Source organism: Aplysia californica, unplaced genomic scaffold (genome assembly GCF_000002075.1).
Source record: "Aplysia californica isolate F4 #8 unplaced genomic scaffold, AplCal3.0 scaffold00151, whole genome shotgun sequence".
In the NCBI taxonomy this organism is placed as follows: Eukaryota; Metazoa; Mollusca; class Gastropoda; order Aplysiida; family Aplysiidae; genus Aplysia; species Aplysia californica.
In genome coordinates, this window is record NW_004797421.1 from 104,346 (window position 1) to 116,147 (window position 11,802).

General features: G+C 42.0%; 1 protein-coding gene across 1 annotated transcript; it reads left to right on the top strand.

Annotated features, from left to right (window-relative positions):
• Positions 1-1,274: 1,274 nt before the first annotated feature.
• On the top strand, positions 1,275-11,345 carry LOC101848199 (the record flags this gene model as incomplete). Its single annotated transcript, XM_005097273.2, is given in 6 exon segments — positions 1,275-1,383; positions 2,859-3,158; positions 5,087-5,219; positions 5,594-5,720; positions 7,479-7,682; positions 11,165-11,345. Coding segments are annotated over 6 exon segments (1,002 nt in total), but the record flags the coding sequence as incomplete, so codon positions are not given.
• Positions 11,346-11,802: the final 457 nt, after the last annotated feature.

The window sequence follows — 11,802 nt, forward strand, 5'->3', positions numbered from 1 at the left end:
TTCAATCTGCAGCTATATACACATAGGTGTTTCTTTTTCTTTTTTTTTTGGTGTTGTTATTTTTTTCTTTTTCATGTTTTGTTTGTTAACAAAAAATATTGGGGGCGGGGTGTATAATTTAACTTTCATCTATAAGTTCTCTTCCCACGACTTATCATTATCATTGTGATAGCAAGTTGGATTAAAACCAGTTCTCGAATTTGAAATAACACCAGCCCCCCCCCCACACACACTTCACAGCCGTCTTGGTCCCTTCTCTCAAAAAGTAGATTACATGTATTTATAACATGTTTACAGCACTGCTTTTAAATAGTCCTACACTGGGAGTTTCATTGTGTACAGGTGGGTGCTTAGCGGGGGCTCCGGAGTGGAATTTTCTTTCTTCCCTATCAAGCATATTAGTTCTTAGTTCTTATCTCTCCTTCTTTTTTGCGGTTGTTACTCTGTTGTAACGCTTTTATTCTTCTGCATTTATACGATCTAATTGTGTTGCTAGTGCCGTAAAACGCTAACAAACACAAATAAAAACTGTGTATAAAGTTTCCATCTGTAATTTTCTGTATTGAAAAAGCTTTTTTCACTCTTTGATGCCATAGCGGACACATATTTTGTCCGACCAGCAGCAGACCAAAGACAATGCTGTGTCGACATTTTGAATTACGAGTATCATACACGGTGAGTGGCATCGGTGGCCTAGTTGTTAGACTACCGAATCGGTGATCATGGAATTAGAGTTCGGGGGTTCGAGCCTCAACCCGGTCAGATGTTATGTTCTTGGGAAAGGCACTTTAGACGAATTTCACATTTGGTCTTTTCGGAGATGAACTTTAAACTCAGAGGTCCCACTTCTTAAATAACCTAATAGTGTTGATAGGAGCGTTAAACCTATACCATTTCACAATTTTTTCCCAGTCATACACAAAGCAAAAACTCGAATTTGTACATTAATTTCATAGCATCTATTTTGTTGCCTGCCTTTTTTAATGTTTAGTCTGAGAAAACAGAATTGAAAAATCTGTATGGATAATGCGGTCATGCTTCATTCTGAAAAAGCCCAAAAGCAGCGCGTCTCCTGCCGTTGTCTAATTATACGAATAAATATTATAATTAAAAAGTCTTAACCGTAACCTCCCACTGCTTGCTCAAACAGAACCATCTGCCGCGGTCTCTCTATTTACACAGATTTCATGCTATTAACACTGCCAAATGCATCAACACTAGCCAGTAATTATCTTTGACACCCGGGTTACAATAAAAGCAGAGAGAATACTCTTCTGTCATCGTCAGAGCCACTGTGCTCCAACAGTCCTGTTGAAACTGTCAAAGATGTGGGCTAAAAACGCTGGTGTTCTCCTCCTCCTTCTTCTCTCAGGGGTCGCCATGGTAAGAAGCTCTTCACTTATTTACCCTGAACTTAATTATTTCACGATATGCAGGGTGATTCAAAAAGATTACGCCAAAATCATCACGCGATATCTTTTTAAAAATGTGATCACATTGAGCTCTTGTAAAATATGAAATAAAAACTTGAAAGTGAGTACAACATGTGTCGAAGCTTGAGTTTTCTGTTGTTTTCCGTTTTTTTTAATATTGCGTGATGATTTTGGCGTATACTTTTACGATCACCCTGTATGTTCATTGATTGAGCAACGTATCACAACTGACGCTTAGGAAAACACACAATAAAGGCAGAAATCCTCTATAAGAGATGTCCTCACTCGAGAATCGAACTTGGTTCTTCTGCGGGCGATGGGGAAGCGACTCACTGCTACACCCCAGCCTCACACTTTGTAGGCACTTGCATTTTCAACAAGCATGACAACGAAGATTTAAATATTAAAAGAAGTCTGTTTTAAAATAATATATGTATTTTACCCCCCCCCCCCCTCCCCTCCCGACACAATTTAGATCATTTAGGTTGTGGGCTTCCTACCCTGCCCATGAGCGCTAACCCGGGCTGAGAGGGATACAATTCCTCAGCAAGAAAATCGAGGTGCTCGACAAAAAGTTCTCCTCACTCAAGAATTGAGCTCAGGTGTGATGTTTGCGACAGTGGAGCGCCTTACCACTACCCCACAGGCGCCGGTTAGAAGCAGTCGAAGGGTGAAATTAGCGTTAAAGTTAAACAAGAAACAGTTGAGTCTGTCCTGATTGCCCCCAGTCCAATGCAATCCCCTTGACAAAACGACCACTCACCCCTCTCCCCCCATTTTTCGCATTTAAAAATCACAATGACACTCACTATCCAAGATGTACAACTGACTTGTCTAAGACAACCGCTTTTTCCCCTCGACAATAGGATGACTGTCATGGACAGTAAGTACTTCACATTGGGTATACGTGACAAAGAGACCCACCTGAAATTAATCATAATCAAGAACAAGGGGGTTTTAAAAATCGTTTCATTCATTAATTCATTCATTCATTCATCCTTTCATTCATTCTTTCATTCTGACATGCGTTCACCAATCCAATCATTCTTGTATGCGATATGCACTCACTCATTCATTCCTGTATTTTCTTATTTATTTATGTATGGTTAATATTTATGTTTACTTGATTCGCGTTGAACTCATCACTGCTTACTGCACCACATGTTCATTCGTTCATTCATTCAATCATTCATTCATTTATTCTATGACATGCAAATTTGTTTGTTTGTTTGTTTGTTTGAAGGGGGGGGGGGTCTTCTTGTGTATTCATGTTGACGTAGTTCACGTTGAATTCGACATTTCTTATTGCAGGGCAATGCACCATATGTTAATTCATTCATTTATTCATTCACTTCTTCATTTTATATTCAAGTAACCCATCTATGTTGACTTAATTCACTCTGAATTCGACATTCTTTGTTGCAGGGCTATGCTCCGCATGGGGGGTCAGACCACTCGTCCCACGGGCACGGTGGGTTTGGGGGTAGTTCTCACGGCTTCGGTGGTGGTAGCCATGGAGGGCATGGGATGGGCGTGGTCAGCAAACGCTCTGACGTCACTCCAAACGTACCCAAACCCGTACAAGAGCTCTACACTAAGGTCAAGGCTGTTATACAAGGGATCCGGAAGGGCACACAAAACGGTACTCTCAAGGGTATCATGGAGGAAATTGTTGCTGAGGCAGAGAAAGTTTTGAAACTGGGAAATGCCAATGTCTTAAAGCAGGTGAGAAAAGATTACTATTAGAACCAAAACCACAACAACAAACAAACAAACAAATAAATAAAAACAGCTACCCAAAAACGTGAGAAACCATCCCCTGCTTTCATTCTGTAGATATATCCCTTTAAAGCTGTTCATGAGCGGTAACACGTAGCCATTTGTTAGTTGTGTATGGTTTTCTTTATGAAGGTGTTTCTACGCCACTATCGAAATTATTTAGATTATTTAGGGGGCGGACCTCAACCCTGCCTGTAAGGACCAACCGGGGCTGAGAAGAAAATAGCATCCCATAAGAAAGAACAAGACACTCGACAAAAATTCTCCCCACATGAGAAATGGAACTTCAACTGCGTGTGACGTTGACGGGCCTAACTGCCACACCACAGACGTCGCTGATTGTCAGTGTTGCCTGCTTCGACTAGAAGTAGCAGTTAATTTGACCTATGTGAAATGCTTTATTCTGGCAGAAGGACGAAAATACGGCAGAACCTTTGTAAGAGGGCCACTGATTGTGGAGGTGAAAAAAGGCCCCGTCTTGCACAATACTATTTAACTTTTGAGCTCGTAGCACCTGTACACCGGTGGCTCTCTCTTCGGCAACAATAATCCGTAGCACCGGTTCACTGATGTGAGGAAAGAGCGCTGAGTTATCGGGCGGAAAAAGTCTGTAATTTTCGGTCAGTCTGAATGCTAGTTTCTGTCAACATGCTATTATGAGGATAGCAACATGTCTGGGCACTTTCAGGCATACTTTTTTTTTATCACGTTCTGAGCAGATTTACCGGGGATATTCCTCACAGCGAAACGTTGTCCACGAACCCGGAAGATCAGGAGGTCAGGATTAAAGTAAATTTGGGATCAGTAGACTAGGACTTAAAGGGTTAAAATACACAAAATACGCAAAGGAGGATCTGGTCAGTAGTAGTTTGTAAAGGAGATGTTCTTATGCAGGTGGCCGTTGGAGCAGGTTCGACTGTAGTCTAAAATATCGGCGCCCGAGGGGACCGATTTCACGTCTCTTGCACGCAAGTTTAAAGATTTAATGTAAAAGTGAACTTCAACCCTCCTCTAAGAGCTTACTTGACCTATTATTCACGCTTAGTCTTACCATTCTCTGCAGGGCCACATGAGGGTAGCGGTGACGTTAATAGCGAAAGATTTTTTAAAACCTATTTATACATGGGGGGGGGGGGGGGAGGGTCCGAAATATTTTTACATAGACACAACTCACACACCAACACACACTCCCGTGTATAAAAACTACTTGCAGAGGATAGTGTTGAACAGTTATTGGCTTCAGGATTTTCTTTAGCAGTCTCTCTGATTATATGAAACGCATTTTTATTCATCCCCTTTTTGGGGAGGGGGGAAGGGGGGGGGGCTTTTTTAGAAACACGGTAAGAAACAGCTCTCCAGCCGAACTTACTAGACCTTATAGTATGGGCACTGGCGTGAGATTTTAATCCACAGATTTCAAATGTCTTATGGTGTGTTTGACTCAATGAGGTATTAAAGACACATGCATTGTGATGTTTTGTACCCTCGACCCTGCATGTCAGTCAGATCCTAGAAGGACTGCTTGAGAACGATGAACAAGTCATTTGGGAGATATAATCATTGAAGAATAGAGAGGAACCTTTAATTTATCAAAAAAACAAAATCTCCCAATTTTCGTATGGAGACCGCTCCTCGGCAAATCTGTGAAAAAATGTAGCATGCTTTCGGGGAGATAAAACTACTGGAATAAAGCCAAGGAGGCGGGGTTAGACCCAGAGTAACTTACGTGTAGAGCATAAACAAATGGATGACCGGGAAATCAGGATAATGGAGTGTTTTTAGAGCGTCCGAGCAAAGGAGAGTTTGGAGAGCCATGATCGCTAATGTTTGTCGCAGATCTCGCATTTTATGATGATGTTTGTCATTCTTAACAGGACGTGGAATCTCTCATCTCTTCAGTGGCCGTCAAGTTCCTGCATCTGTTGACAGGTGTCACAGACAATATGCTACCTCCATTTGAGTTTGCTCTCAGCGTCTTGGACCAGCTCACAGATCTCCTGTACCAAGGTTTGATTTTCTTGGTGACTTCCCGGGGGTCCACCTGGGTTTTTTTTTATAGTTTGTTTGAGGTTACTTTTGACGACGAGAGGAGGGAATGTTTTGTTGTTGTTTTGTTTACAATATGTGTCACGGAATGCAAACAACAGTCCGTTTTCTAACGTAATGGTGGTTTTAAATGTGAGGCAAAGTGGGGTTTTGTATGTATCTATATCATGTGTGTGTGTGTGTGTGCGCGCGCTGTGTGTGTGTGTGTGTGTGTGTGTGTGTGTGTGTGTGTATGTGTGCGTGTGTGTTTGTGTGTGTGTGTTGACGCTGTTTATCTGTCCTTGACCATCGTTGCAGCTATTTTGTTGTTTTTGGTCCACCCTTGCACACCCCAGATACCAAAGACGTGTACATCGCTGTAGCGGCTATCGGGGAAACGGCAGACTACGTAGAGAGGCTCTATGACCTCATGAGACAGATATTCCACAACGTCTTCGCTCCTGGTCCAGTAACTACGAAAAGGTAGGAGGAGAAAACATTAAAAAAAAAAGAATTAAAGGAAAAGAGAAACTAAAAAACAAACAAACAAGTAAACAAATAAGCAAACAAAAAAAAACAACAACCGATGAGGCGGCCAAGAGAGTTATTGTGTTGTAGTGCGAGTCTTAAGAGATTAATTATGTGTGTCATTGTTCTTAGATCAACCGCTCGGAAAAAAGGCATTGAATAAACAAGCCTTTGTCCGCCGTTTGTATATTATATCATCTTTTTATTTTTGGCACAACACCGTTATGTCCATTTGAAAACATATTTCTTTGCAGATTTTACTGAGAAAATCAAAACCGTTAATCAAAAGCATGAAAAATGTACATTTGTAGTTTCTAAGGACTCTACAGTTTTGGAAGTCATCAAACTTGGCGGCCATTTTTCGCTAATTTTACTTTTGACACCAGATGAACTCAACCTCCTTCAATTGCAAAGATCGCGGTTTCTTTTCAAAATAGATGGGTATTTTTTTCATCAAAAGCAAGACAAATGAACAAGCCTTAAGATGATGCTTATAACTCCATATGTCCAAACACCGACGAGCGCTTGATTCCTGTGCTAACAGACATATTTATTATACAACAATGCAAAAGTGCAGTCGTAAAGAATGCCCCCCACTGTCGAGAAAAAAGGTGGTATTCTTAGACAGATTCGCATCTTGGACAGTGCCCTTATAATATAAAACTACCGCAAGGTGAGGGGGGAGGAGGGAGTAGGAAGTGGTCACTTGTACGGGAGATTGTCTAGGACAGGTGACTGTAGAGCTGGTTCACCTGTACTTTACCGTTATCTTTTAAAAAAAAACCGCCTTATGGATAGTGATCATTTATCAGTCTTATAAGGATACTGGACCTGTGGAGTGATGGTGAGATTCCTTTCCCTGTATTAAAAAACAACAATATTAGTTTGTCTAGTCCATCAGTACAGCTAGAAGACTTTTTCTACTGATAAAACAGGGTCAATAATGCCATTATAGCTTTTCTTAATGTCACTAGTAGCAGACAATGAACCTACGGAATGGGGCATGCAGTCATGTTAATGAGACCGTCATTTTATTTCAAAACATTGAAAGAGTATACCAGTAGCATTAATACTGCTAAGATAAAGGTTATCTGTGGGTTTTTTTTAAAATATAGTCAAAATGAGAGTGTAATAACCTATTGCAGTAGGCAAAATGTGACTGATGTCTTCCTCAAACAAACAAGGCATTTAGAGCCGTTTTAAGACCTTTTCCAAAACAAAGGCAGTCTTCTCTCAAACAGTATTTCTTCTTTGGAATATCCAACCTACCTCACAACATTGTCTTTTGATCAAATATATTTTCCGTGCGCGCTAGGGTAACATTGATGGCGTGGCTACCTGACGCCGAGCATCTGTCTGGAATTGAGGATGTTTTTAGTAGAAAGGACATTGGAAGCAAAGTTATCCCATTCTCAAACTCATGTTTTTCAGTTCGGCACAAAACATGACTGATGTAAAATCAAACTGAAAGGATAAAATTACTCCCCCCCCCCCCCCTCCCCCCTTTTTTCTGTTAGTAGTCGGGAATCAAACTGACATCTTTTTTACCACACTCCCAATGCCTTACCATGCGAACTAAACGCCCCTGGGGTACAAAAGGTTATTTGCGTTCTTGGACAGTTCTGTTTGTTTGTTTGTTTTACGAGTTTATTAAAATCTCCGTCTTGTTCATCATGGCACACCTCATTACTCTTGTTTTAATCTCCTCATCAGACAGACAGCGGTCGGAGGTCACGTGAACACCGGGCCGGGGGGAACCACAGGGGGAGTTCACGCCACCCACACCTGGGACCACGGCGGCGGCAGCAAGACCACGGTGGGCGGTCACGTGGACCACGATTTCACGCACGGGGGAACGAGCGGGGGTGTCAGTGTGAGTCACACCTGGCGACGTGAGATGGAGGACAGGAGAAGAAGGTCAGTGGCTGTGGGGCGCCGGGGGGGGGGGCTGGTGGAAGAGAGAGGGAAGGGGGGAGGGGGGGTTAATGATTGTGGACACGGGAGAAAGAGGGGGAGAGTGGTGGGGTAGGTGAAATTGTAATAAAGATGAAAGAGGGGGGAGAGGGGGTCAGTGAGCGGCTGGGTGTGTGTGGGAGGGGGGAGGTGGAGGAGAGGAGAGTATATAAGAGATAGTGTATCCAGTCACAAACGGACCAAGGCAAGTCTGCAGAAGGCCCCATGAATGCTCTGAACCACCAAATAAAAAAAAAAAAAATATCCCCACGAGGTCGAACCAGAGTGAACAGCATTGCAATTTCGGCATTATGCCACTGAGAAAACACGCCGAGCTTCATAACAAATGTAATGCATTTCTTTGAATATATTTATAACACCTCCGAATATTCTCACAAGTTTGATAGAGCAGATAGAACATTTTTTATTCTGACCTCAGGATCTCAGTAACTCAAAACGCACAAAAATGTCAAACTTTTTAATTCTAAGGTAGCCACTAGGACAATCTGTAAAATTTCCCCGATCTGATTCATTACGCATGTGACCTGACTTAAAGAAGGGAGAAGAATGAGGGCAGTGGAACTCTGACATCGTCTGTTTGTTATATGTTGTACAGCACACACAGCCGCGAATCTCTTTAGCCACCGCCTTTTTCTGAAGCTGAAAAATACAATACATGTATGCTAGATAGGCAAAGTTTAAACTTCTAGATGATTTTTCCGATTTGTTTTTGTTTTTTAGACTGTTTGATTTTGTTCTCTATGTTCTCGTCTTTCTCATGTCCCATTTTGTCTTTGGCGCGTCGGTGGCCTCGTGTTTAGACTCTCAGACTCGCAACCGTAAGGTCATGGGTTCGAATCCCATCAGGAGCCCGACTTTGTGTCCTTAGGAAAGGGACTTTACACGAATTTTCCTCACTTCTCCCTAGGTGGTAATTGAAAGATTTTGTTAGCTTGTTAGTATCTGAGAGCGTAAAATCTGCAGCTTGCATTGTATGCTTCCCCGCAAGTCCAGAATGTTTCTGGGCTTTGTAGAGTCTGATGGGGGTTATAATAATTGTAACAAGCGTTTAGAGCATGCTGTACAGCGTGGATGTGCGCTATAGAATTGCAGTTCCATGTTTTATCATACTGATAGTGCCTAACTCCTTGAGGACGTAGCGGACAGATGTTATATCCGATCAGCGACAGACCAAAGGCAATGTTTCGAACCATCACACACAAACCAGAAACACAAATTTGCATATTTCTTGGTATGCTGACTTTTTAAGTTTAAGGTAAAGTAAACAGACGTGAAAAATCCATTATATAAACAACGAAGTTATGATCGATTTTTAAAAGTGCCCGAAAACAAGGCGTCCTCCAACGTTGTCGAAGGATCCGGATATGCGTCTTCAAGAAGTTAAACTCTTTGGACGCTGCACAGAGAGGACAGAGGAAAAGGCATTTTTGTAAAGTAAACCATTCTCTGTTGTGTTATTGTTTATATTTGCAACGTTGATGTACCATCTGGGCGAGCTTATCTAAGCATTGATCTAGCAACTGCAGCTCAAATTCCACCTCAGGAATCAATAGTTTAGCATTGCGTGTATCTAGTTTATTATGTTTGTTTTATGCAAATCAATCGAGTGGAATTTTATTCATCCCTCTGCTTCATCTGTACGTCTATGAAAATCAAAGATGAAGTAGTGAATCTACATACCTCTTTCATTCATTAATATTTTTTATTTCCATGACACAGATAGTTACCTGTGTCTGTGGTTTAGCAGTTAGGCGTCTGGCCGTAGGACACAGGGGTCCCGAGGTCTAGAATTTTAGCGAGTTTCTACGTCTTTCTGCTGGAACATTGTTTCCATTTCAGCCCGAGTTGGCCCTCGCAAGCATGGACAAAGCCTGCCTCCTAATTATCTAAACTCTGTCGATGAGGGCGTTTTATAACACTTACATTCGAAAATAAATAATTTTAACAGACAGGCCAAGGGAAGCTACACATGGCAAAATGTCAACGGCGACTCCTCTACTGTGGGGGGCCACGTCAACAATGACTTCAGCAACTATGGTGTCTATGGCTCGCATACATTTGGGCATAAGAACGGCGACTCCACCACTCTGACCGGGAACTTAGACGCCGACGTGAAGCATTTCAACAAGATCTCGCCTGGTGTAACCTATGTCACGCCGGGTGTGAGCGTGTCGCATACTTGGAACCATGGGGATGGGAGTCAGACGAGTCTTGGGGGATACGTGAACAAGAATCCCCAAACAGGGCCCGCCGGGGGGTTTACATTCACCCATCGTTGGGGGCGGGCCTTGATGAGGGAGTTGCGAAGAAAAAGGTTGGCAAGTATGCGAGGTGATTATGTTGTAGTCCGAGAACAGTGATTGGCTTTGTGGCCAAATGGGTTACGCCCAATAAATATTTGAGCTTCTACACGCGATACGCAGTACACGCACCTTTGTTGCTTTGCAACATGTTGTCTAAGTACATGTTGTAAAGATCGATCGCTGTGACCCAAGGTTTTCTACTGATACAGTAATATAACATTGTCTTTAGAAGTATAGACACAATGAAGCAACAATGTAATATGCATTGTTCTCAGTTTCACAATCTTTGGTTATACATCGTTTCCTGACTTTGTTTTCCTAATGATAGCAAGAAAATTTTGGTATAAAGCGAGTTTCAACGCGAAAAGAAAAGACATTCCCGATTTCAAAGTCTATTTCTGATAGCCAAGCGGGGAGAAAGCCTTAAGAACTTGAAAACCCCAAATTAAATTCCTGTTGAGCACTTAAAGTTAAAACACGGTCAACAAAACATTAGCCCTCTATGTTACCAACTGGACTAACGACACAACAAACATAGGATTATGTGAGGGGATAAATAAGAGAAAATGAGGAGGAGAAGAAGACAGGAGGAGAAGAGGGAGGAGGAGAATGAAAAAGAGGAAAAAGAAGATGATGGGGGAGGGGAGGGGATGAAGGAGAGTACGAAAAGGAGGAGTAACAGGGGGAGGTGGAGGGGAAGGGAGAGGAGAGGTATGGTGCAAGCGGAGCAGAGAAAAGGTTGTGTCAGGCTTTGGAAAGAAGAGCAAAGGATTACGCGCAAAGATACTACAGCGAGAATGGAATACAAGATGATAGTGTGAGAAGCTTGTAGATAGATAGATATATAGATAGAAAGATAGATAGATAGATAGATAGATAGATAGATAGATAGATAGATAGATAGATAGATAGGCTGCCACTTCACATAAATACGCTCTATAGTATACATAATATACACGACAATAATCTAATGCTTATGATAAACGTAATCAAAATCACACGTTTAAATCAAATTATTATGAGAAAAAAAAGAAATTTTAAAAAATAATGGGAGGGGGGTGAGAAGGGAAAAATTATGGATCTACAAAGAAGCACTGTCAAATTCCACATCCTCTCCCCCAGGGAGACAACAGTGGGCGGCCATGTTGAAACTGGACCAGGGGGCACCTCTGGTGGCGTCCACGGCTCTCACACTTCCGGCGGAACTACTGTGAGCGGCCATATTGATCACGGGCCAAGCGGCACGTCTGGAGGGGTCAGTGGGTCACACACTTGGCGAAGGAGTCCCCAGAGCAGAAGAGAGGTTGATTTGTAAACATCTATTATTATTATTGACCCTATTATTTATCCGACTATTCTTTTACTTATATTTGCATCAGTCGGTCTGTCTTTATCCATGCATCTGTCTAATTATTGATCTATCTCCCTATTTGGAAGAACACACGTGAGTACAATAAATAAGTAATACGTCTACACAACAGCGAAGGGGTTAAGTGGGGGTTCTCGTGGTTTAGAAGTTACAGTGTTCGCCTCTCATTCAATAGGTCCTGGGTTCGAATTCAGACAGAGCAAAATAGATTTTCTTTTTGTAAAAGTCCTAAAGGCAAATCAAAAGTTTTTACAAATTCAAGCTTTAAAAAATTATGAGATAATTTCAAAGTATTAGTTGGGGGAACATTCTAAAGGAATCCTTTTTCGATCAGCTATGCAGGTTGCCTATTTGGAAAAAGGAAGCTCATTTTTCGTGTCCTTAAACAGCG